The sequence below is a fragment of the Cervus elaphus genome, chromosome 21, assembly GCF_910594005.1.
Source record: "Cervus elaphus chromosome 21, mCerEla1.1, whole genome shotgun sequence".
NCBI classification, from domain to species: domain Eukaryota; kingdom Metazoa; phylum Chordata; class Mammalia; order Artiodactyla; family Cervidae; genus Cervus; species Cervus elaphus.
The window spans coordinates 65,960,124-65,987,854 of NC_057835.1; the positions used below are offsets into that span (position 1 = coordinate 65,960,124).

General features: G+C 38.1%; 1 protein-coding gene across 9 annotated transcripts in view; it reads right to left on the minus strand.

The window, feature by feature from the left end:
• The window catches only part of VPS13B (vacuolar protein sorting 13 homolog B), a 775,932-nt gene that overhangs the window by 171,245 nt on the left and 576,956 nt on the right, over nt 1-27,731 (minus strand). For 8 of the 9 annotated variants that reach the window (XM_043880234.1, XM_043880239.1, XM_043880237.1 and 5 more), the window contains one exon: nt 3,985-4,380. In XM_043880234.1, the coding sequence (XP_043736169.1) occupies nt 3,985-4,380 (396 nt within the window). The remainder of the gene's footprint in view (nt 1-3,984; nt 4,381-27,731) is intronic. The other variant, XM_043880236.1, reaches the window with a different exon arrangement.

Below are 27,731 nucleotides of genomic sequence, written 5' to 3' on the forward strand. Positions count from 1 at the left end.
ACCTAACTTGTCTATACCCTCTTCTCCCTTTTCCTCATCTACAGGGAGCTTGCTAATAGACGTGCCCCTAAGAAAGAGCAAGGCAGCTTAAAGCCCAGCTATTTCACAGCCTGAATTGTGTACCCTTGTTTGCCGAAATCTAAGAAGTGCCGCCCTAATAGAGCCATAATTTACTCTGACAAGGAAAGCTAGTCTGCAGCTCACTCTCCACCCTGCCTGTGCAAAGTGCTACACTGCTGGCTCAGAATTTATAGCTACACACTTAAGGTTTCTCCAAAACGCCATACTTCAAACGGCAGAAAAGACGTGATGTGTGTGTGTGTATGGTGGTGGGGGGTGTCATGTTTTTTAAGAAGAACACACTACAGAATGGGCCAGATTTAATGGACAGTAAAAGAAACGCCTGCCTTAGAATGTTTCAGAAAATAAGATAGAAATTTAAAACAAGATTAATTTCATTATCAATAACATAATCATAGAAAATTCTGCAGCATTATATACAATCATAGAAATTTTGGGGATTATACACCAATTTAAAAAAATATAAGCATTACATCTTGTATGTAAAGTTCTAAAATCAGAACTTTAGGGCCATTTTACCAAAGACACATGGGAGAACGTAAGTATTCTAGCAGAAATATGAGTTGGGTTATTATAAGTCACTGCTACACTAGCATCTGTAGAATGGAATTAAAAAAAAACCCACGTCCCTTGAAACTCTGATAGTTTAGGGCCATGGAATAGTACAGAAGGCTAAGAAGAACTCAGACTTTGTTTTAAAGTGGAAAATATTTAACCATTTCATTCTGTTTCAAATGATGAAAGCATTTCAGTGAATAATCTGTACATATTTTGTTGTGAAAACCAGTAAATGAACATAAAAGCATTTCAGATTTAAATGTGCTGAGAATGTCGTGGGGGAGAACATTAACTTTTCTCTCTCATTCTTTTATTATTTCCTTTCTGCACACACTTCCCATAAGCTTATGACGGTTTAGATGATAAAAAAATACATAATCATTAGGCAAACTCAAATATTTTTTGTACTTTTCACAAGTGAAGAAACATGCCTACGACACATTCCTAATTGTGTTTCTCTAAATATTACTTAGAATGTAAGATTCCTCTAGCATTACAAATCTATTTCAGCTCCTAAATTAAAACTCATCTGGAAAGGACTGTTCTACCCTTGTTTATATAACATTGTCACATAAAGAGTGTTAAAAAAAATATTTCACTAAAAATAGCTTGCGTAAGTTAGGGATTAGAGTAGTTTCTGCTGCTATAATTGTTCCTTTGTAGTTTTTTCCATGATGTTTTTGCACAGTGTTTTTGACTGTGTTTATTAAAGTCAGCACATCAAAAAGGATCAAAGAGAAAGTGAGTGAGAACCAAAGAAACCCCAAGTGTGTTGTCTCATTGGGGAGTTATGCAGATTCGCATAAACAAGTGCGAATTGTTGAGGTTTTAATGAAAATTTTCTACAATTATTTTATCTTAAGTCATTCTATACAATAACATCTGTACAGCAGATGGCTACGCTGTACCAAGGCAATGCTCCTTTTTCTTTCTCTGTTTAATAGTACATCTGAGATGACTACTTTTGTCACTGTGCTCAATTTGGTTCAGCAAATAATTTGAAAAGTGCAGCTGCTGCAGATGGTCACAATAGTTATATAAACTGCAAAATCAAAGACACAGTTAAGTATTTCTGTATTAGATTCAAACTATAAAAATCTGACATTAACTCCATTGGGCTCAAAGATACACTATAAAAACTTTTGATTGCGTACAGAACGATGTCACTGGAAAATACAAAAAGAAATACAACTACTGGTAGGACATTTTTTTTTTTTTGGCTTGGAAATACTTTTTATGACTTACCAAAAATAAACCTTAAATATATATTTGCATATATTTCATCCAAGTTGCAAAGCATGAATTTTTAAGATATGTAAATATACAATAAAATGAATGTTCAGAGCTTAAATTATATTTTACTTCTTAAAAATTTTCCTTGGTAGAAAATCAATGTCTGAAAAATATATAGTAATCTCTTAATTATAATTTCCTAGAAATAAACCTACAGCAATAACTAGAGCTTTCAATCTCACTTCAGTTAATCATAATTTATTATTATTTTGCCAATTTTCTTTTCTTTTTTTTTTTTAAGCATGCCATCACATCAAGCAGAAATGCAGATAAAACAGATTTGGTGTTACACTCACAATGAAACTATTTCTATCCATTTAATTAAATGGCTAACTTCAATCTGATTTGATTTGTTGATGTGAATAACTACTTAAGAACATTTGCTGGACACTACACATTATAGTTGTATAAAGTATTTCTTAGTCAAGGCTATAGTTTCTACTGCATTTAACCAGATTTAAGAGTTATAACTATAAAAAGAATGGGGTACTAAAGGGAAAAACAAGTTACACAACCAGAACGCGTCTACTACTTCAAAAAGGTCAGTGAGAAGATTTTAATTATATTTTAGAGAAACCTCCTGAGAACAGACACTAGCAAATGAATGAAACAAGAAATGAGGATGACTGAGCACAGTACATATTAAATGCTCTCATTCTACTTCAGTCCTAACCTTTTCTTGCAATGATTCAGGTACAACTGGAAAGGCGTGGGAATGGTCCCAGTGTGGTCTGGGTTGTAATTTATTTGTGGATAAATCAGACATTACAGCCTTCAGTGCTTCATAGTCTTTTATGTACCATGGACCTTACATTTTTCATTTCTAACTTTTAAGACAATAAAAAAAATATAGTGCTTTTAAGTCGGCTTGGTCACAAATATTTCCGGTGAGAAAGAAATAAATCATTTATTTTTTGGCCTAAAATTCATACTTCTCAACTACAAAACTCCTTCTTTATCTCGTCAACTCCTGTGTCCAAACTGACTATACAATTAGTCCCCAGCTGCCACTTTTTAGTAAGCAACTGAGTTGCATACACTTTTAGGATTTACTTTATCCCTGTATTACCCCTCTAGCCCCACTTCTTCCCTCCAAATTAAAGTGGAAAAAATGTTTTCCTTTTGCTACATTTCCTTTCAGAGCAGTTTCTGGCTTCAGTGCACTGAACGTTAACAGTAGCAGTTTCTGTGATTGAAAATGGTCATTCCCCACTTGTACCTTGTTTTTCCTCTTCTCCTCCTCACATTCCTTCTACCTACTCTTTTTGATTCAGTGTGAAAAAGCAAAGAACAATTTAGACATGGTAACAAAAGAGGAAAACATAGATGTCACTGCCCATTAATTTCTCACCTCTCCACTCATCAAGGACACTCAGTTGCCAGGTCCAGGCCCCTTTGCTCAGCTAGGCACTGACGCAGGGCCTCTCCTTGCAGGTGCTGCTGTCTGAGAATCCTCAGTGGCACTGTCTCTGCAAAGTTGAACCTCGCCTTCTATTACTTTTGGTGTAGCATTTCTGCCACCAGAGCAATTTTTTTAAAAAAATATATTGTTACCAGTGACTTAATGGAGCACATCGGAATCACCTGTAGGGTTTACTGGAAGACGTTTTTCTGGGCACCATGCCCAGAGTTTCTGATTCAGTAGGTTAGGAGTGCAGTCAGAATTTGTGTTTCTAACAAGTTCCCAGATGCTGCTGGTTCCGAGACTACATTTGGAAAGCTACTACTCGGATGGCTTGCAAAACCTGATGCTTACTCTGTCTTTCCCCTAAAACTATGTTAGGTAAAAAGAAATTTAGGAATAAACAGTTATAAAGACGTCTGTAGGAACACGCCTGAAGAGGTAGACAGGAACACTTTAGGGCATAAAATACTTAGGCTTAAATAATTTGTTGTAACACTTTCTTTAAAATAAGGCAACAAACCAGAAATGTGCCCATCTCTAATGGTTTTGAAACTTTTTGCCTCTACATAATACAAAGCTTCAACATTACGCAGTTTTAGATGTTAACAAGTCATTGGCATCTCTCTTGCCCCTTTACTGTGACTTACCAGGTACTTTCTGCGCTGCTTTGACATTAAGGCTTCCATTGAGGGTGGATAAAGATGCCAAGAGGCATGGTTTATTAGGATGGGGGACAGTTTCCATGGAGACCACAATCTGAGTAGTATGAACAGAAATTTTTTGAAAGCAGGAAATCGTTCTCCATATGTTTTCTTGAAATGGAATCTTTTGTGCTCCATCACCATGTACTTTAAGCTTCGATAACTTTCCACGGCAACATTTGGAGGCTGGAAGCGCATCCTTATTCAGCACGGTGTCCGACGGGGCTGAGGACACTTTGCTGTGTACATTTTTTATCTTCTTCAAAAAGTGGTTTATTTGATACAACTTGGTAAAACTCAGGTTTGCTTTCAAAGGCTTTGATATATCCAAGTTGATGTCTGCTGTAGAAGTGAAAAGGGTAAGAAAATTACTGAAGCTCTCTTATTGCAAATAAGCCTTTACTTCCCTGTCAAACTCCTATCTCAGTTTCCCAACACCTGTTCTGTGGACTCATTATGATGCCAGATGTTATAATTCTTTTACTTACCACCTATTCTTTCCATGTAGTTACTTGAAGGAACACTTTTCCTACACTACCCTCTTGTCTACATTCCTGTCCCAACGCATGTGACTGTCTGTCTGTTCCTGACAGACGGAAGCCCACACATGGACATCTACCCTCTACCCTCTACTCGGAGGCAAAGTTGAGCAGTCTTTCCAATTTGTTATTGAACGGACATTCTTCCTTCTGGGGTTAAAAGGACCTCTCTTAGTAACCAGCACAATGTTTGACACAAACACTGGTATTAATAAATAATCTGTCCAAATGATTAACTGAAGTAGCCTCCCCACCACTGTCTGATAAAGTATATACACAAAACGTTTGTTTCTCCTCTGCGACCCGCTAAAACCCAGGAAAGTCCCTACATCGTTCCCTGTATTCTGTGTTGAACACGTTTCAAATATCTCATCCAATGAAACACGGGTAGACTGAGATCTCTTAAACTCCACTTCACATGTATCACACACCAGATGCTGTGCTTGTCACTTAATCACCTGACACTAAGACATTTCTGTTTTTGCGTTCTCACTTCCGTTTTTGTCATCAATAAGATGTAAGACTATGAGGGTCGTGAAAGCAGAGTATGGCACTCATCTTTATACCCAGTGCCTGGCAGAGTGTGTTTCTCATATATATGTGTTCAGTAAATGGTTGAGTTTAAGTGAACCTAATTAAGTATTCTTTTCACTGGAGCCTGATACAGTACAAGACATAATCATAGATGAAGCTAGGAATAGCAAAGTTATCAAGCAAACAAAATTCATATTCTGTTTTCAACAGGAGGACCTCTGCTCATCTTCAGATTTCAGCACCTTAGGGTTTCCTCCTGGCTACCCAGGCTTGCTCTGGGTACATTCCTCTTGTGTGTCTTTCCTTGGGTTTCTTTAATCAGACTAAGCAAAATTCTGAGAGTACTGCTTCTAGCTAATTGTCCACTGGAAAGGGTCAGACAGTTGAGTCAACCTTCTGCAATATTAAAATATTCTCTGTTCCCTATATTTATTTGGGCAGGAAAAAACACCCTAATTTAAAGAATTTATTTTTTAACATCTTTATTGACATATTAACTCACATATCCATATAATTTACCTATTTAAAGTATACAATTCAATAGTTCTTATTATACTCATAAGATTGTGTACTAATCACCACTATCTAATTCCAGAACATTATCACCACCACTGGGGGAAGAAATTCCCATGCCATTTAGCAGTCCCTACTCATTCCCCACTTCCAACTCTCAGGCAACCAATAAGCTAATTTCTATCTCTATAGATTGCCTATTCTGGACATTTCATATAAACTGAATCACATAAAATCCTGCTTTTTGCATCTGGTTTCCTTCAGTTAACATAATAAAAATTTTTAAGGTTCATTAGTGTTGAATCATATGTCATCAGTATAGCATTTCTTTTTTATGACTGACTAATACTCCATCGGGTGGATATACTGTAGTATACTGCTTATTCATTATCAGTTTGTGGACACGTGGGTTGTTTCTACTTTTTGGTTATTAATGAACCATATTGCTGGGGCTTCCCAAGTGGTGCTAGTGGTAAAGAACCCACCTGCCAATGCAGGTAGACAGACGTAAGAGACACAGGTTCGATCCCTGGGTGGAGAAGATCCCCTGGAGCAGGGCACAGGAACCCACTCCAGTGGAGAATCCAATGGACAGAGGAGCCTGGTGGGCTCCAGTCCATCGGGTCACACAGAGTCAGACACGACTGAAGTGACTTAGCATGCACGGATAATACTACTATGAACATTAATATGCAAATTTTTATATGAATATGTTTTCAATTCTTTAAGGTATCTACCTAGAAGTGAAATTTCTGGGTTATATTTGATTACAGCAATCCTAGTGGGTGTGAAGTGGTATCCCAGTGTGATTTTGATTTGTACTTTCTAATGATTAATGATGTTGAGCATTTTTTCATATGCTTATTGGTGATGTGTATATATTCTTAGAAAAATGTCTATTACCTTTGTTCATTTTTAAATTGGGTTTTTTGTCTTCTTCTTATTAAATAGTATGAGTTTTTTACATTGATATATTCCATATACAAGTCCCTATCAGATAAAAGATTTGCAAATATTTTCTCCCATTCTGTGAACTGTCTTTTCAGTTTCTGTGATTGTGTCATTTGCAGCACAAAAGATTTTAATTTTTGTTAAGTCCAAGAGATTATTCTGTTTGAGCTTTTGGTGACATCAAAAAATCATTGCTTTATCCAAGGTGATAAAGATTCACAGCTACGCTTTCTTTTACAAGTTGTAGAGTTTTACCTCTTACATTTAGGTCTATAATTCCTCTCAAATTAACTTTTGTGTGAGGTAGGGGTTCAACTTAAAATTTTTTTTTTTGCATAGGGAAATCCAGTTACACCAGCATCATTTTTGAAAGGCATTATTTTTGACCTGCAGAACAGGTTGGTGGGCAAAATATTTTAGGGTACTGCATGATTCCAATGACTCATACATCATCCTGCTCTGCCTGCAAATTCTTTTATGTGGGCTTCTAAATTTTGTGACCTCACAGAAAATAATACCACCTTTTACCACAATGAAAAAAATGAGCAATCTTAACAGATGATAGCAACAACAGAAAAACTGAACAAAGCTAAAGTGGGAAGAAGACTCAGATACGGGGCCAGGAGCTATCTGCTTTTGCCTGGATTCATGAGATTTAAACTAAGGGTCAGAAGTAGCCATAAAAACAATCTACTGACCTACTCAGGAATTTGCCCAAATATCTACCTATACCAACTGCTGAGCCTAAGGGATCCACTTTCCCTGACTGTAGATTGGCAAAACATCCATAGAATGGTATGCATGAGAGCTGCTGAGTGCTATTTCAATACGGATTCTTGTATCTCAGATATGGTGGTCCCAGGGGCACAAGAAAAAACAAAAAAACCCAAACTATTTATCTTTGGTTATTTGCCTAACTTGTCCTTTGAGACTCTTTGGGTCATTTCTTCCTGAAAAACCTTTCTTGATCACTGTGGCTGACTGAAGTGCCTCTCATTCATTGCTTTCAGAATATCCTGTGTATTGTGTCATCATCAGGTATCTATTTATATTATTTTTATAGTTACTGTTTAGAGTCCAGATAACTATGAGCTCCTGAAAAATAAGGACTGTTCTCCATCTTAATATTCTGAGTGCAGAGGTGGTGCTAGTGATAAAGAACCCACCTGCCAGTGCAGGAGATGTAAAAGATGCAGGTTCAATCCCTGGGTAGGGAAGATCCCCTGGAGGAGGGCACACAGCAACCCACTCCAGTATTCTTGCCTGGAAAATCCCAAGGACAGAGGAGCCTAGCAGGCTCCAGGGGGTCACATAGAATTGGACATGACTGAAGTGACTTAACACGAATGCACAAGTACAAAATGGATATTTAATGATGTAATTAAGGGGAAAAAAAAAAAAGGAATGGATTCTTTCTTCCTACTGAACTCCCACAGGCTCATCAAGTCAATTCATCGAGAACAATCCGTTACCTCCTCTCATTGTTGGTTCTGGTTGTTGTTTAGTCGATAAATTGTGTCCAACTCTTTGTGACCCAGTGGACGACAGCCCGCCAGGCTCCTCTGTCCATGGGATTTCCTCTCACACATGCTATGTTCTCTGTGTCAGTTAATAACTCTAATCTAACAACTGGCTCAAATAAAAAAATCTGACTTTTTGACTCATTTCATTCCCTCTTTTCCTGGTCCAAATCTACTCAATGATTAAGTTCTGTCAATTTTATTTCCAAAATAATTGCCTGAATCCAATCTCTTTCTCTCCAGCATTCCAACCACTCCCCATTTTTTCCCGTTCATGCCTTTGATATTCTTCAGCTAATATAAAGCCTCCTAAAAGGTTTCTCTGACTAGACCAATTCCTGTTAATCCAGGCTCCAGAGTAATTTCCAAATGATTTGTTTCAAATGTGATCCTGACTGGTTCACTATTGCTTAAAACTGTGTAATGGCTTTTGTCTATGGGATAGAAGATGAAGCTTCTTAGAATGGAAAAAAAAGATCCTGCCTTTTCTTATCCACAGCCATTGCCTGCCTCAAATATTAAAGCTCCAGAAATATCAAAGAGTTTACAGAGCCCACATCCCCCAGCCCGTGTGACGTCAAACCATTAGGTCTTTGATCACGTTGCTCCTTGGTCTAATGTACCCTTTCTTTGCCTAATGCCTAATCTCCAGGAAAATGTGCAACATTTTCTCCAAGAAGTAGTTCCACAAAGCTGGTCCTGCATAAGGATCTTTTGTGAGATTATGTCTCCCACCAATAGAGAAGATCCTTGAATATACATTTTTCATCTTTAATACCTAGTGTTGGGCCTGAAACTCAGCATGAAGCACTTATTTGGTCACTTCATGTTGGAGCAGCCCAGAACTCTCTAATCTGGTTCTGTGGGAGGCAGAATTCTGAAGATGACCCCCTTCTCCCAAGATTCCTGTCCCTTGGTTATTGACTCAAACACTAAGCCAGGTACTGCTGTGCTGGAAGGGGTTTTATAGGTGTGATAAAAATTCCAGGTAAATTGAATTTAAGCCCAAGATTACCTGGTGGGCTGATCTATTACTCGAGCCTTTTACAAAGTACAAGGAAGAGGCAAAAAGGGAAGTCAAGAGAGATTTGAAATGGGTCTATGATCTGTCATTGCTACTTTGAGGATGGTAGGGATCATGTGAGAAGGAAAGGGTGCCCTAGAGGTGATGGATGGAGGCACTGGGCAATCACTAACAAGGAATTAGGGACCTGAGTCCTACAACCACAGGAAGTGGATTATGCAACAGATGGAATGAGTTTGGAAGTGAAATCTTCCACAGAGCTTCTAGATTAGAGCCCAGCTCAACTGACATCTTGATTTTGGTTTTGTGAGATTCTGAGCAGAGAACACAGCTAAATCCAACTGGACTTCTGACCTAGAGGATTGAGACAATAAATTTGCATTGCTATAAGCCACTATATTTGTGGTAATTTGTAGTTCATCAATAGAAAACCAATACAAATTCCATACGCCAATGTGGAGTATTTCCAGTTTCTAATGTGATTATAAATAAAGTTTCAAGGCCTAGGAATGTTTGCCCTAGCTTCTTTTACCTTTTCCTTCCAAAGCAAAAAATTCTAACATACTTTGCTTTTTCTCCGTGTTACTTGCCAACTCTCTTTCTTTAAATATTATTTCAGGGTTCCAGGAAAGATGGAACTATAACATCTGGAGATATTACAGCTTAAAAAAAAAACAAGAATCTACAAAGAGCAGCTATTTGAAGACTCTGAAAAGTAAATGGTAACAGGTAGATTGGGGAAGATGACTAAATTTCAAAATACTACCAAAATGGTAGTGAATTTTTCATTTTTTCTGGCAATATTCTATAGTCTGGGGCAGCCAAAAACCTGAAGGTGGGCATCAGGTGTGGATAGAGGGTGTAGTCAGAAAAAGCCTCTATTTCTGGCTTCAGTAATGGGAAGGGAATTCCTAATGCCCATAGGGACTATGAAGATCCCTCATCTTTTCCTTATTTTTGTACCACAGAAAATAGGAGACAATATACTTAAGTCCATTTTATGAAACCATCATTACTGATATAAAAACCAGACAAAGATAATAAAAGACAACTACAGACTAGTATGAAAGTGAAAATGAAGTCGCTCAGTTGTGTCAGACTCTTCGCGATCCCAGGGACTGTAGCCTACAAGGATCCTCAGTCCATGGGATTTTCCAGGCAAGAAGACTGGAGTGGGTTGCCATTTCCTTCTCCAGGGGATCTTCCCGACCCAGGGATCGAACCTGGGTCTCCCACATTGTAGGCAGACGCTTTACTGTCTGAGCTAGAACAGTCCACATACATCATCATTAGGAATCAGAAAAGTACAAATAAAAATGACAATGAGATATCCGTTAGAATGGCTAAAATTTAAAAAAAAACAAAACACTGACATTATAAGCTGCTGGAGATGATATGGAATTGGTGGGAGCCCCACACATTGCTGGTGTAATGTCAAATGATACAGGCAATTTGGAAACATTTTAGTAGTTTCTTATGTGTGTTTGTGTGTGTGTTAGTCATTCAGTTGTTTCCACCTTTTTGTGACCCCCATGGATAGCAGCCTGCCAAGCTCCTCTGTCCATGGAATTCTCCAGGCAAGAATACTGGAGTGGGTAGCTATTCCCCTCTCCAGGTAATCTTCCCAACCCTGGGATCAAACCCAGGTCTTCTGTATTGCAGGCAGATTCTTTGCTGTCTGAGCCACCAGAGAAGCCCCTTCTTATGACTTATATGACCCACCAATTCCACACCTAGGTATTTATCATAGAGGAATGAAACTTATAGTCACATAACTACTTGTACACAAGTACACAAATGTTTAAAGTAGCTCTATTCATAATCACCAAAACTGGAAACAATTTATATGCCCTTCAATGGAAGAATTCTTACATGGCACATCTATAAGATGGAACACTACTCAGCGATGAAAAGGAACGTACTACTGTCAGATGCAACAAATCTCAAGGATGGCATATGAGTTAAAGAAGCTGGACTGCACTGAATCTCAAGGGTAGCATGTGAGTTAAAGAAGCTAGTCTGAAAAGGTTACATGCTACATGATTAGATTTGTATGACATTCTCAAAAAGACAAGACAAAAAAAAAATCCTAAAGTGATGGAGAGCAATAATTATCAGAGGTTAGGGCTTAGGGGCAAGTGTGATTACAAAGGACTACCATGAGAATTTAAGGCAGAACTGTTCTGTATCTTGACCGTGATAGTGGTTACATGAATCTATTTATGTATTAGAATTCACAGAACTATGTACCAATGAAGGACATTTTAATTTTTTTCTCTTTTATTAAAAAAAAAGAAAATTCTTTCAATGACTTTGTCATATGCATGACAGGACAGTTTTTTCCACCCCCTTTACTTTTTACCCTTACATGTAAAGGGCTGGACTGTGCCCTTAAGTTTAGGGGAAGCCCACCTAACACCTAAGTGTTAACCAACTCTGTACTGGGCCAGTTTTTCAGGTTTACTTTCCATTCTCCATGGCCCTTCCAACAGTGTAGTAGAACACTTACACTAGTACCTTTAATGGTGAGATCAGGGTGCCCTTTCTGCAGAAGGTGAAAAAGATAGAATGCTACTCCTAAATGTTACAGAAGCCATAGGATAACTTCTGATCTTACTGACACCAAACACTGTGGCACATGAAAATTAGAGGCTTTAACTGAACAGTTAGACTAGAATCAGTTAAACCAGTAAAACCGAAAAGCACAGGTCAGTTTAGCACCATCTCAAGTAGTTTAATTAGGAAAGAGAATATAGTCATTCCTAGATCTTGGCTCATATTACAAAATAAGTTTCAATGGGATGCATGAGACAAGTGCTCGGGCCTGGTGCACTGGGAAAACCCAGAGGAATCAGGTGGAGAGGGAGGTGGGAGGGGGGATCGGGATGGGGAATACGTGTAACTCTATGGATGATTCATATCAATGTATGACAAAACCCACTGGAAAAAAAAAAAAAAGAAGGTTCTTTTTTATCAGTAGAAGTCAAATGCTGATAATTCAGAAAAAGAAATGTGCATTACAATCTAATCATATTTGTGAATTTCAACTATGAATCTATTTGAGTTACATTATCAACCTTATTCTACCAAATATGAACTTTAAAAAGTTTAAAAATCAGAAAGATCAACTTCCCAAAGCAACATCAATAACAGCTCAAAATGGGTTAAACTTGTTGCGCTGTCTCCTGCATCTTCTGCCCTGCAGGCGGACTCTTTATCACTGAGCCAGTGGAGAAGCTACACTCAAAGCACAAGCTACTCACAAAGCACAAGTGTTTTGTTAGCTAACTTTTGTAAGAAACGACTAGACATTTAAAACGTTTAAATAATTTCCATTTCAGATGATTTCTATATGTCTGCATACAGTGCAACCTTTGTGTATGGTTCCCCTCCGCTGGCCCACAAAGACCCCCACTATCAGCCCCCTAGAGCTGGAGTGTTGAGCCACATTCTCTGCAAAACACGGCTTGTTCTATGTATAAACAGAGGGACTAGGGCAGTCCCATTGGACAAGTCAGACAACACTGCAGGTCAAGAGCCCAAAAAACAGAGCTTACAATGAGGCTATTCCTTTCAAAGTACCAGGTCCACGAAGAGATCTGTAGCATGTACCAGAATGAGAAACACCACAAATGCAACAGCACTCTTTATTGCTTGTAAAGTCCATCAACATGTGTTGACTCCTTCAACTAAAATCACAAGGTCACTGTCACATCTGATAATTAGACAAATGTGTACTGTTACTTCTATTTCCTAGTATAAAATCAGACTCTGACATCCTTTAACTAGTCAGGTACTTTTTGGGGTAGAAAATAACTGTCATTATTATGAATATTTGTAGTTTCATAATGGTAGGAAAACTTATTTTTACAAATGGGAAAACTATGCAAAAAAAATCTGGTATTTTAAACAAAAAATTGAGCAATGATTTTCTCATCTTCTTTTATACTTTTAAAAAATGATGAAAAACATTAACTTCACTATTAAGATGAAAACATTAAAGAAATGGACTATAAAAGTTTTATTCAACAGACACAGTTGGAACTATATAAAATGATGATCTACAGGAACTAGAAATATAACTGGATAAAGAACCAGGCATAGATTGTTAATGTGAATTTTATTCCACATTTATCCAATTATTATCAGATTCTTATTTTAAAGGGTTTAGAATTTTTTTTTTTGTAATCCTCAATGAACTTTAATAAATGGATTATTTTAATGTTTAGATTTTAAGAATGTGTAGTAATAGTGAATTTCCCAGCTGAGTCATACATTTCTCTGCCAGATCTAATTTCTCACCATCTCCAGAACACATTCTATATCTTTAAGTTACCAAGTAAACCCATGCCTGTCAATTATTAGACTCTTATTACCCTTCAAAACTTTCCTAAAGCTACCAGGAAACAGAATGATGGAATGATTATTGAGTTAAAAGGAGATTAGACAAATACAAATAAATTACACTTATTTTATGCTTCCAACACCCTAGGAGATGACTTAATAGGGAAAGGAAAAGAATCATATTGTAATAATGAAATCAGAGAGGGAATTCAAGCCCCAGAGGTGATTCCCCTAAGTTTATGTTAACGCACACCTTGTGGGGGACCAAACATCAACTGGAAAAGTTTCCTGAAAACTGTTCCAGCTATTTTCTCATTTAAAATGTTCCAACTTTACTTGACCTATTAGTCATCATATTACTTACATTTATGATGTATTTTGAAATCTATTACCCAAAACCCAATGGATTCAATATGGCTTGTTATACCTAAATCATAACATTTGTGAAAGAAAAAAATTCTTTGTTAAGTGTTTCTTCCTTTGGAATTTTATTTGTAAAAGATAACTTTTTTTTTAAAAGACAAGTTGGGCTTGTTAGGAAAACAAGTCAGTGGCCATGGTGGCTATGTACAGACACAGGAATGACTGCCCCCCTCCACCACAGTAAATACAAATCAAAGATCAAGTATTTAATCAAACTTGACTTCATGTGTTTTGTAACTCTAAATAAAATATTTTGTATTATTAGGTCATGGTTCATAGTACACTTCTTTTTCTTATTCAGCAATTCAAATTCAGATTTTTGTTACAGTGTTCAAGTAAAGGTACTCATGATGATAATGGACAGTGGAGACTGAGTATTCACAGGTGTGAGAGCTAGAAAACTTGGAAAGCTGCCCTTGACAATGAGATCAACATGTTTTGATTGAAGGTGTGAAGTGTAAAGATCTCAGTGGAGGCAGACATAAGTGTGTCAGTTAACAGTGGTACACCAAATGGAACTGGTTGTAGGCTGACCCATGCACTGCTGAGGAGGCTCAGAGACATGACTGACACATGCCCTTGGGTCAGCCAGCAGCAGTTCATTGCGTTTATCACTGGGGACTGGGCATCATTATTATTAGCATAATTGCTCATGTGCATATTCTTATCATCAAGCATTGACTTTTTTTTGACTATACTGTCCTACCCCCAAAAATCACAACACAAAGTTCTGATTAAACGGTAAATGAATGGGTTTTCTAAAATAAATTTATCAAACTGAGCTCATCTAAATGGGCTTCTCTCCCTCTAAGTAGCTATCATAGAAGACTAAGTACATTCCATTACTCTAATAATTGTGGCAGTGTTTTTGTTCCTATTCTCAATGATGGCATAGACTCATCCTTTGAGACAGCATATCTGATTTTTAGGAACAGCCAAATGTTTTGAGACAAGGAAGCAAGGATTCCAGACTGAGGAAAGATTAAAAACATAGAGAAGCCAATTTATAGAGACTACAACTGCCAATGATGAGACAATTTGAGCATTATTAAAAATAATGAATTCAGAGTAACAGCAAATAACAACTACTGATAAATGGCCAACAAGGGAATATTTAGAAAATTAACTCATTTCTCCCTAGTTTTATTGATATATGATTGACAAATAAAATTGTAAGCTATTTAAACTGTACACTATGATGACTGATATATACTACACAGCAAAAAAGCTCCCCCCCAATCTGGAAAACCAAATTTTTTTTTTTTAATGAGTAAATAAAGGGAAAGAAGTAAGCATTTATCCTACCTTTCTTAGGTAAACAATTTTACTAAGCAATCAAATTAAAATGTTACTGTTTGCAACCCCCAATGACTTTACACATTTGGCATCAATAGCTATTAACATCTTAAGAAGAAACCTTTAGACATTATGTGTCTCTTGATGGAATAATATAAAACCTTTTATAAAACAGTCTTGCTAAAAATAAATAAATAAACAACCTGAATCAGATTGAGCCATTTAAAGTTTATATGTAGGAAATACACTGAATAGGGACAGACAAAATTCAAACTGTGTAAAATTTACATGATAACTTACCTGGTTTCTTTAATATATCTGAATCATGCTCCCTGACTTCAGACTATAATACAAAGCTACAATAATCAAAACAGTATAGTAACGACCCGAAAAGAGACACATAGATCAACGGAACAGGCTAGAAAGCTCAGAAGTAAACCTAGGCATTTATGGACAATCTAAGATAGAGGTGGTAAGAATATATACAATGGAGAAAAGACAGTCTGGGAAAAGTGCACAGCTATGTAAAAGAAAGAAGTTAGAACACTCTCTAACACCATATATAAAAATAAACTCAAAATGGATTAAAGACCTAAATATGAGACTGGGCACTATAAAACTCTTAGAGGGAAACATAGCCAGAATATACTTTTACATAAATCATAGCAATATTTTGTTTGATCTGTTTCCAAGAAAAACAGAAACAAAGGCAAAAATAAACAAATGGTATCTAGTTAAACTTAAAAGCTTTTGCACATCAAAGGAAAGGATAAACAAAACAAAACAACCTACGAATGGGAGCAATGTTTGCAAATGATGCAATCAATAAGGGTTTAACTTCCAAAACATACAAACTGCTCATACAACTCATGTTGAAAAAACAAGCCACCCAATCAAAAAATAGGAATACCTAAATAGACAGTTCTCCAAAGAAGACATACAGATGGCTGATAAGTACATGAAAAGATGCTCAATATTGCTAATTATTAGAGAAATGTAAATTAAAACTACAACAGACACCATCTCACACCACTCAGTATATTCATCACCAAAAAGTCTAGAGAGGGTGTGGAGAAAGGGGGACCTTCTGACATTGTTGGTAGGAAGGTAAACTGGTGTAGACACTATGCAGAAGGCGATGGAGATGCCTTAAAAAACTAAAAACAGAGTTACCATATGATCCAGCATTCCCATATCTGGAAAAGATGAAGACTCTAATTCAAAAAGGTCAGTTCAGTCACTCAGTGGTGTCTGACTCTTTGTGACCCCATGAATCTCAGCATGCCAGGCCTCCCTGTCCATCACCAGCTCCCAGAGTTTACTCAAACTCATTTCCATCGAGTCGGTGATGCCATCCAGCCATCTCATCCTCTGAAATCCCCTTCTCCTCCTGTTCCCAATTCCTCCCAGCATCAGGGTCTTTTCCAATGAGTCAACTCTTCGCATGAGGTGGTCAAAGTACTGGAGTTTCAGCTTGAGCATCAGTCCTTCCAATGAATACCCAGGACTGATCTCCTTTAGGATGGACTGGTTGGATCTCCTTGCAGTCCAAGGGACTCTCAAGAGTCTTCTCCAACACCACAGTTCAAAAGCATCAATTCTTTGGCGCTCAGCTTTCTTCACAGTCCAACTCTCACATCCATGCATAACCACTGGAAAAACCATAGCCTTGACCAGATGGACTTTTGTTGACAAAGTAATGTCTCTGCTTTTTAATATGCTGTCTAGGTTGGTCATAACTTTCCTTCCAAGGAGTAAACATCTTTTAATTTCATGGCTGCAATCACCATCTGCAGTGAATTTGGAGCCCCCCAAAATAAAGTCAGCCACTGTTTCCACTGTTTCCCCATCTACTTCCCATGAAGTGATGGGACCAGATGCCATGATCTTAGTTTTCTGAATGTTAAGCTTTAAGCCAACTTTTTCACTCTCCTCTTTCACTTTCATCAAGAGGCTTTTTAGTTCTTCTTCGCTCTCTGCCATAAGGATGTGTCATCTGCATAGCTGAGGTTATTGACATTTCTCCCAGCAATCTTGATTCCAACTTGTGCTTCTTCCAGCCCAGCATTTCTCATGATGTACTCTACATATAAGTTAAACAAGCAGGGTGACAATATACAGCCTTGACATACTCCTTTTCCTATCTGGAACCAGCCTGTTGTTCCATGTCCAGATCTAACTGTTGCTTCCTGACCTGCATACAGGTTTCTCAAGAGGCAGGTCAGGTGGTCTGGTATTCCCATCTCTTTCAAAATTTTCCACAGTTTATTGTGATCCACACAGTCGAAGGCTTTGGCATAGTCAAGAAAGCAGAAATAGATGTTTTTCTGGAACTCTTGCTTTTTCGATGATCCAGCGGATGTTGGCAATTTGATCTCTGGTTCCTCTGCCTTTTCTAAAACCAGCTGGAACATCTGGAAGTTCATGGTCCATGTATTGCTGAAGCCTGGCTTGGAGAATTTTGAGCATTACTTTACTAGCGTGTGAGATGAGTGCAATTGTGTGGTATTTTGAGCATTCTTTGGCATTGCCTTTCTTTGGGATTGGAATGAAAACTGACCTTTTCCAGCCCTATGGCCTCTGCTGAGGTTTCCAAATTTGCTGGCATATTGAGTGCAGCACTTTCACAGCATCATCTTTCAGGATTTGATATAGCTCAACTGGAATTCCATCACCTCCACTAGCTTTGTTCGTAATGATGCTTCCTAAGGCCCACTTGACTTCACATTCCAGGATGTTGGCTCTAGGTGAGTGATCACACCATCGTGATTATCTGGGTCATGAAGATCTCTTTTGTACAGTTCTTCTGTGTATTCTTGCCATCTCTTCTTAATATCTTCTGCTTCTGTTAGGTCCATACAATTTCTGTCCTTTATTGAACCTATCTTTGCATGGAATGTTCCCTTGGTATCTCTAATTTTCTTGAAGAGAGCTCTAGTCTTTCCCATTCTGTTGGTATCCTCTATTTCTTTGCATTGATCACTGAGGAAGGCTTTCTTATCTCTCCTGGCTATTCTTTGGAACTCTGATTTCAAATGGGAATATTTTTCCTTTTCTCCTTTGTTTTTAGCTTCTCTTCTTTTCACAGCTATTTGTAAGGCCTCTTCAGACACCCATTTTGCCTTTTTGCATTTCTTTTCCATGGGGATGGTCTTGATCCCTATCTCCTGTACAATGTCACAAATCTCTGTTCATGGTTCATCAGGCACTCTGTCTATCAGATCTAGTCCCTTAAATCTATTGCTCACTTCCACTGTATAGTCACAAGGGATTTGATTTTGGTCATACCTGAATGGTCTAGTGGTTTTCCCTACTTTCTTCAATTTAAGTCTGAATTTGGCAATAAGGAGTTCATGATCTGAGCTACAGTCAGCTCCCGGTTTTGTTTTTGCTGACTGTATAGAGCTTCTCCATCTTTGGCTGCAAAGAATATAATCAATCTGATTTCAGTATTGACCATCTGGTGATGTCCATGTGTAGAGTCTTCTCTTGTGTTGTTTGAAGAGGGTGTTTGCTATGACCAGTGTGTTCTCTTGGCAAAACTCTATTAGCCTTTGCCCTGCTTCATTCCATACTCCAAGGCCAAATTTGCCTATTACTCCAGCTGTTTCTTGACTTCCTACTTTTGCATTCCAGTCCCCTATAATGAAAAGGACATCTTTTTGGGGTGTTAGTTCTAAAAGGTTGTAGGTCTTCATAGAACTGTTCAGCTCCAGCTTCTTCAGCATTAACTGGTTGGGGCTCAGACTTGGATTACCATGATACTGAATTGTTTGCCTTGGAAATGAACAGAGATCATTCTGTCATTTTTGAGATTGCATCCAAGTATTGCATTTCGGACTCTTTTGTTGACCATGATGGCTACTCCATTCTTCTAAGGGATTCCTGCCCACAGTAGTAGATATAATGGTCATCTGATTTAAATTCACCCATTCCTGTCCATTTTAGTTCGCTGACTCCTAGAATGTTGGCATTAACTCTTGCCATCTCCTATTTGACCACTTCCAATTTGCCTTGATTCATGGACCTAACATTCCAGGTTCCTATGCAATATTGCTCTTTACAGCATCAGACCTTGCTTCTGTCACCAGTCACATGCACAACTGGGTATTGTTTTTGCTTTGGCTCCAGCCCTTCTTTCTCTCTGGAGTTATTTCTCCACTGATCTCCAGTATGCACCCAAGTGTTCATAGCAGCACTATTTACAATAACCATGACATGAAAGCAACCTATATGTCCATTAACTGATGGATAAAGAAGATGTGGTATATGTACACAGTGGAATATTATTCAACCATAAAAAGAATGAAATAATGCTATTAGCAGCAACATGGATAGACCTAGAGATGATCATACTAAGTGAAGTCAGACAAATACCATGATATCACTTACATGTGGAATCTAAAAAAATGATGCAAATGAATTGATTTACAAAACCGAAATAGAGTCACAGACATAGAAAACAAGCTTACTTACCAAACAGGAAATTAGTTGGGGGATAAATGGGTAATTTGGTTTAAATGATACATACTACACACACTATATAAAATAGATAGAAAGTGAAAGTGAAGTCGCTCAGTCGTGTCTGACTCTTTGCGACCCCATGGTCGGTAGCCTACCAGGCTCCACTGTCCATGGGATTTTCCAAGCAAGAATACTGGAGTGGGCTGCCATTTCCTTCTCCAGGGGATCTTCCCAACCCAGGGACCAAACCCGGCTCTCCTCCATTGCAGACAGACGCTTTACCGTCTGAGCCACCAGGGAGGCCCATAAAAATAAAATAAATAAACAAGGACATATTGTATAGCACAGGGTACTGTATTCAGTATCTTGTAATAACCTACAATGGAAAAAAATCTCAAAAAGAATATATTAAAAATATATAGAGAGCTGAATCACTTTGCTGTATATCTGAATCACTGTATATCAACTATACTTCAATAAAAAATAAATTGCAAGAAATGAAAAAAAAGAGGGGGAAACATATTGATTTTGAAAGAAATTTCTTTTTTACAAAATAAACTTGAAAGGCATAACCAGTAGTGATGAGTAGATCTTATCTGGCTCTCGGTTAAACAAACAAACAATAACCATACACGACGACAAACACCAACACACTATGACATTCATGAGACAATCAGAAACTTGAACACTGACTACATATTAGATGATAGATGATACTGAAGAATTATTCTCTCTAGGTTTAATAATGATACTGTGGTTATGTTTTTAAAAGATCTTATCTTTATAGATACAAATTGAAATACTATAGGTGATATAATATGATGCATGGGATTTGCTTCAAAATAATACAGAAGGTAAGGAAATGGATAGGGTTATATAAGAAACAATATATTGGTCATAAGTTGACAACTGTTTAGGCAAGAGTTTCTATATTCTATTCAGTCTACTTTAAAATTTTTTTTATTTTTCAAGTTTTACATTTTGTATTGGAGTACAGCTGATTAACAATGTTTTGACAGTTTTAGGTGAACAGTAAAGGGACTCAGTCATACATACATATGTATCCATTTTCCCCCAAACTCCCTCCCATCCAGGCTGTATTTGTACATGATATTTTCCATAATAAATAGTTTTTAAAAGGCATAGAGATGAGAATGAGTACAGCATAAGAAGAAGGCATAATGGAGGATCATTTCAAACCATGTGCCTCCAAACTCCTCTCTTCAGGGTCACTGACTCTGTTTCCAGTTTCAAGGAGAAAGAGAAAGTCATTAAATTTCTCTTGGTGTCCTACTACCAAACTGAAAAAATACTTCCATATGCCATTTTCCTTTGCTTCCTTAATTTGTTAAGGTAACACTGGTTCTTTCACATGTATGTTGGATTCTTCTCCTTCACTCTTTCTAAGGAACCCACCTTTATTTTTTCTTTTTTTAGTTTATCCAGTTCTTCTCTCAACTGTATTCTTCTGTCTGATATTTAAACATGAGAAAATCTAGGTCTCTTTCATCACAAAAATAAAGCCTAAAACCACAATACAAAATGCTCTTTCATTTATAATAACTATAAATGGAGTACAACCTTTAAAAACTGTGAATCACTATATTGCCACTATATTGTACATCTGTCAGTCAGTTCAGTCGCTCAGTCGTGTCCAACTCTTTGCAACCCCATGAATTGCAGAACGCCAGGCCTCCCTGTCCATCTGTAACTTATATAATATTGTGTATCAACTATACTTCAATTTAAAAAAATGAAAGGAAAAACCAAAAACAAAATGCCCCTTCATATTCTTTTTCTTCTTCACAAACAAACTTCTTGGAAGAGTTATACTCTCTGCTTCCATTTATTTTCCTCCTGCTTACTCCTCAATGCATTGTAGACTACAGTCAATCCAGGTTAATCCAATGGGGTGAGGTGGTAATGTTTTTAGCCATGATGTCTACAAATCCATTAGCTATTTTCACTTTCTCATTTTTCTGTAGCTTGTATCACTACCTGACACTGTCCAGTACTTCACTTTTTTCTCTTGGCTTCTTTGACATAACACTCTCCAGATTTTCCTCTTCGTTCTGCTTTTTTTTAAGGCTCCTCCTTTTCCTCCTGGCCAGTAATTACTGATTGGACTTCTTCAGTATGAAGTCGTAGGCTCTTTTTTCCTACTTCCTCTCTTTTCCTTCTTCCTCTTTTGCCTCCTGAGTAATAATCTCATCCAGGTCTGTGGCTTGAATCAGCGCCCATATTCCCCCCCAAACTTTCAAAACATTTAATCCTTTACACTAGTCAGATTTATGTGTGAGCAGCAGATATGTATGCATAATTACCAACACAGAACTCATGATCTCTCCTTACTCTCATACACAAACATAACAAACAAAACATACCTTTTCTCAACCATTTTCTATAACATATCAGTCAACAGGACACCAGTTTGGGATGCCATACTAAAATACCACAAACTGTGAGATTAGACAACAGAAACTTGTTTTCTCAGTTTGAGAGCTGGAATTCTGAGATCAGGGAGTGAGCGGAGGCTGGTTTCTGGTGAAGGCTGTCTTCTGGGCTTGCATGGCTGTGTTATTACTGTGTCCTCACATGGCAGGGAGAGACAGAATGACAGCAAGTTGTCTGGTGTACTAATCCCACCATGAGGGCCTGACCCTCATTACCTCATCTAAATCTAATTACCTCCTAAAGGCACAGCATAGTGGGGACTAGAGCTTCAACATGTGAATTTTGTGGGGACACAATTCGGTCCACAACATGATACTCCTTCAGTTATATCAGTCAGGAGCCCTTAAGTCATCCTTGAACCTCTCTTACACAACATCCCGTCTACTCCTGTACCAGTCTATGGATTCCCTCCATAGTCACCTACCAAATCTTTCACTTTTCTCCATTTTTATTACCATCCCAACTCATTATCTCTCACCAGTACTGCTGCAATATTCTGCTAACTGGTTGCTTGCCTCTACTCTAGCTCTTCTTATCTATTCTTAATCTTGCAACTAGAATAATTTTTTTTTCAAAATGCGAATATAATCATATCAGTAAACACTCATACCTCCTCTCTCCCCATCACAAATATGTCCTGCTTAAAATTCTTCAGTGGTTTCCCAGCACTATAAAGATAAAAATCCCCAGATCCTTTATCGTGGCCTAGAAGGCCTGGCCTCTACCTCTCTCTATAGCCTCACCTCCTCCGGCTGTTCCTTCTCTGACTTGTTTTCACTTCCTTCAGTGTGCAACGATCCCCTTCCTCACAGGGTCTTCTGCATACATTCTGTGAGAGGATTGCCGTTCCCTCCATGTCTTTGGTTAATTCCCTTTTATTCAAGTGTCTGAACTCAGCTCAGAGAAGCTTCCCTAAATCTCTACTCTTTTACAAATCCATAAAAGTTTATGACACTTACATTAGCTTATAATTATATAATACTCTGGGTGACTACTTGCTAATCAAATCCTGTTCCTTCTACTAGATGGTATGCATTTCTTGAGAGAAATGACTGTGTATCCTTTGCTTACCACTGCAATTCCAAGGCTTAGAAGATTACTTGGAACATTATAATTGCTCATAAACACTTGTTGTGAAAAATAAATGAAGAGTTCCATTGGGGATTACAGATATCATTTTAGAATTTGAAGGGATCTTAGGACAACTCTCTTATGATACAGAAGAAAATACTAGGGTTCAGAGAAGACAAATGATCTCACTTAGAATTACTTTCTTAGTGGCAGTAAGCCTGGATTGTCCAGATGACACCAGGTTAGATTCCTGAGGTCTGAGGACAGTTATGATTTGATTAACTGAGGGAGGTGGGTGGTCAAGATTCATATGAGCTTGCAAAAGAGAGAAAATGATTGAGTAAAAGAAAAATCTGAAATGAGGGTCACCAGTAAATAGACTGAAGAAGTAATGAGGGCACAGGTAGGTGGCAGGTATAATGGAGAACCATTTCAAAGGAAAAACTTAAAAGGCCTGAATGAAAAAAGGATGAATTGAAGGTGAGTGTAAAACTGTGAGAAGACATGAATGGAACAATGCTGCCATCACTAGCAAATATAAAGAAATCTGAAGACTGAACTAAGAGAAGGAGTGAATAAGAAAAAGAAAAAAATTTTGACTTAATGTGAATAAGTTAAATTTTAAACAACTAAACACATCTCACAGGCGGATGAAGAAATAGTCCTGAAGGTGGATAATGAATCAAAATTAGAAATAGGCAATTGGAGGTTGTAGGCATAGAAGAGATAGCTGAGGTTATTGTCTGTACAAAGAACAGAACACTGAAGACAAAATTCAACAACGTCATGATAAAAACACTCAAAGCGGGTATAAAGGGAACACATCTCAACATAATAAAGTACATTTATGACAAACCAACAGGACTTCCCCAGTGGCTCAGTGGTAAAGAATCCACCTGCAATGCAGGAGACACAGGAGACGTCAGTTTGATCCCTGGGTCAGGAAGATCCCCTGGAGGAGGGCGTGGCAACCCACACCAGTATTCTTGCCTGGAGTTTTCCATGGACAGAGCAGCATGGTAGACTACAGTCCACAGGGTCGCAAAGAGTCAGACATGACTGAAGCAACTTAGCACTCATGCATGCATGACAAACCCACAGTCAACATAATACTCAATGGTGGAAAGTTGAAAGTCATCCTGCTAAATTCTAGAAGACGACAAGGGAGTCCATTCTCATTGCTTCTATTTAACATAGTATTGGAAGTCCTAGCCAAAGCAATAAGAAAAGAAAAAGAGGTATTCAAAGTGGAAGGGAGGAGGTAAAACTGTCACTATCTGCAGATGACATGATGCTCTCTGTATAGAGAACCTTAAAGTCTCCACTCAAAAACTGTTAGAACTAGTAAATGAATTCAGCAAGGTTGTAGGATACAAGATAGATATTAAAAAACCTATATGGTCATAATGAAACATCAGAAAGATAAAGTAAAAAAAAAAAATCCTATTTAAAACCGCATCCTCCTTCCCCCAACAAACAAACAGCCTGATTACCCAGGAATAAACTTAACCAAGGAGGTTAAAGACCCATACACTGAAAACTATAAAACACTGATGAAGCAAATTAAAGATGATTCCAAGAAATGGGAAGACATCTCATGCTCTTGGATTGGAAAAACTGATATTGTTAAGATGGCCACACTACCCAAAGCAATCTACAGACATAATGCCATCCTTATAAATATCACCCATGACATTTTTCAAAGAACTAAAATAAATAATCATAAAATTTATTTGGAGCCACAAAAGACTCAGAATTTCCAAAACTATCCTGAGAAAAAAGAATAGAGCTGGAAGTATAACCCTTCTAGACTTCAGATTATACTACAAACCTATAGCAATCGAATAACATGGTATTGGAACAAAAATAGACACAGAGATCAATGTAATGGAATAGAGGGCCCAGAAATAAACCCACACATCTACAGTCGACTAATTGATGACAAAAGAAGCAAGAATATACAATGCAGAAAGTCTCTTCAACAGCGTTTCTGGGAAAGGTGGTCAGCTTCATGTAAAACAATGAAATTAGAACATTCCCTCATACTATATACAAAAATAAACTCAAAATGTTTCAAAAACCTGAATATAGGATATAACACCATAAAACTCCTAGAAGAGAACACAGACATTTTTTGACATAAATCATATTAGGTTGGTGCAAAAGTTAATTGCAGCTTTGCATTATTTAACTTTGACAATTGATATTAGAATACATTCTTAAACAAATGTGGTTATGTTACACATCATTCTAATGTACATTTCTCACTATGTTTTTTTGGCTAATGACATTACTTGCTGTTTATTTTATATTTATTTTAGACTATAGAAATGATGTCAGACAAAAAGCAAATGAGAGATTTTAAAATTTGAGTTCAAAATGGGTTGTAAAGCAGCAGAGACAACTTGCAACATCAATGATACAGTTGGCCTAGGAAATGCTAATGAACGTACACTGCACTGGTAATTCAAGAAGTTTTGCAAAGGAGATAAGAGCCTTGAAGATGAAGAATGTGGTGGCTGACCATCAGAAGTTGACAACGACCAATTAAGAGCCATCATCAAAGCTGATCCTCTTATGACTGCACGAGAAGCTGCTGAAGAACTCAACATTGACCATTCTATGGTCATTTGGTATTTGAAGCAAATTGGAAAGGTGAAAAAATTTGACAAGTTGGTGCCTTCTGAGCTGACTGAAAATCAAAAAAATTGTTTTGAAGCACTGTCTTCTCTTATTTTATGAAACAATGAACCATTTTTCAATGAGATTGTGACGTGCAACAAAACGTGGATTTTACACCTGACTAGCTCAATGGGCTGCCATCTACGGGGCTGCACAGAGTCGGACATGACTGAAGCAACTTAGCAGTAGCAGCAGCAGCAGCTCAATGGCTGGGCTTTCCTGATAGCTCAGTTGGTAAAGAATCCACCTGCAATGCAGGAGTTCAGTTCAGTTGCTCAGTCGTGTCTGACTCTTTGTGACCCATGAATCGCAGCACACCAGGCCTCCCTGTCCATCACCAACTCCCAGAGTTTACTCAAATTCATGCCCATCGAGTCAGTGATGCCATCCAACCATCTCATCTTCTGTTATCCCTTTTTCCTCCTGCCTTCAATCTTTCCCAACATCAGGGTCTTTTCAAATGAGTCAGCTCTTCGCATCAGGTGGCCAAGGTATTGGAGTTTCAGCTTCAGCATCAGTCCTTCCAATGAACACCCAGGACTGATCTCTTTTAGGATGGACTGGTTGGATCTCCTTGCAGTCCAAGGGACTCTCAAGAGTCTTCTCCAACACCACAGTTCAAAAACATCAATTCTTCGGCGCTCAGCTTTCTTCACAGTCCAACTCTCACATCCATACATGACCACTGGAAAAACCATAGCCTTGACCAGACGGACCTTTGTTGGCAAAGTAATGTCTCTGCTTTTTAATATGCTCTCTAGGTTGGTCATAACTTTCCTTCCAAGGAGTGTCTTTTAACTTCATGGCTGCAATCACCATCTGCAGTGAATTTGGAGCTCCCAAAAATGAAGTCTGACACTGTTTCCACTGTCTCCCCATCTATTTCCCATGAGGTGATGGGACCAGATGCCATGATTTTAGTTTTCTGAATGTTAAGCTTTAAGCCAACTTTTTTACTCTCCTCTTTCACTTTCATCAAGAAGCTTTTTAGTTCTTCTTCACTCTCTGCCATAAGGGCGGTATCATCTGCATATCTGAGGTTATTGATATTTCTCTCGGCAATCTTGATTCCAGCTTGTGCTTCCTCCAGCCCAGCGTTTCTCATCATGTACACTGCATATAAGTTAAATAAGCAGGGTGACAATATACAGCCTTGACGTACTCCTTTTCCTGTTTGGAACCAGTCTGTTGTTCCATGTCCAGTTCTAACTGTTGCTTCGCAATGCAGGAGACCCTGGTTCAATTCCTGAGTTGAGAAGATTTGCTGGAGAAGGGAAAAGTTACCCACTCCAGTAATCTTAGGTTTCCTTAAGCAATGGGAGAGACCTGGGTTCGATCCCTGGGTTGGGAAGTTCCCCTAGAGAAGGGAAAGGCTACCCACTCCAGTATTCTGGCCTGGAGAATTCCATGGACAGTATGGGGTCGCAAAGAGTTGGGACCTGACTGAGGGACTTTCACTTTTCACTTTCAGCTCAATGGTTGGACTGAGAAGAAGCTCCAAAGCACTCCCCAAAATCAAACTTGCACTAAAATATGGTCACAGACACTGTTTGGTGGTCTGCTGCCCTTCTGATCCACTACAGCTTTCTGAATTCTCATGAGACCATTACATCTGAGAAGTATGCTCAGCAAATCAATGAGATGCACCAAAAACTGCAATGCCTACAGCCAGCAGTGACCAACAGAAAGGGCCCAATTCTCTACCACAACCCCTGACTGCCCATTGCACAACCAAAGCTTCAAAAGTTGAACGAGTTGGGCTAGGAAGTTTTGCCTCATCTGCCATATTCATCTGATCTCTCATCAACGGACTATCTCTTCTTCCAGTATCTTGACAACTTTTTGCGGGAAAAATGCTTCCACAATCAGAGGGAGGCA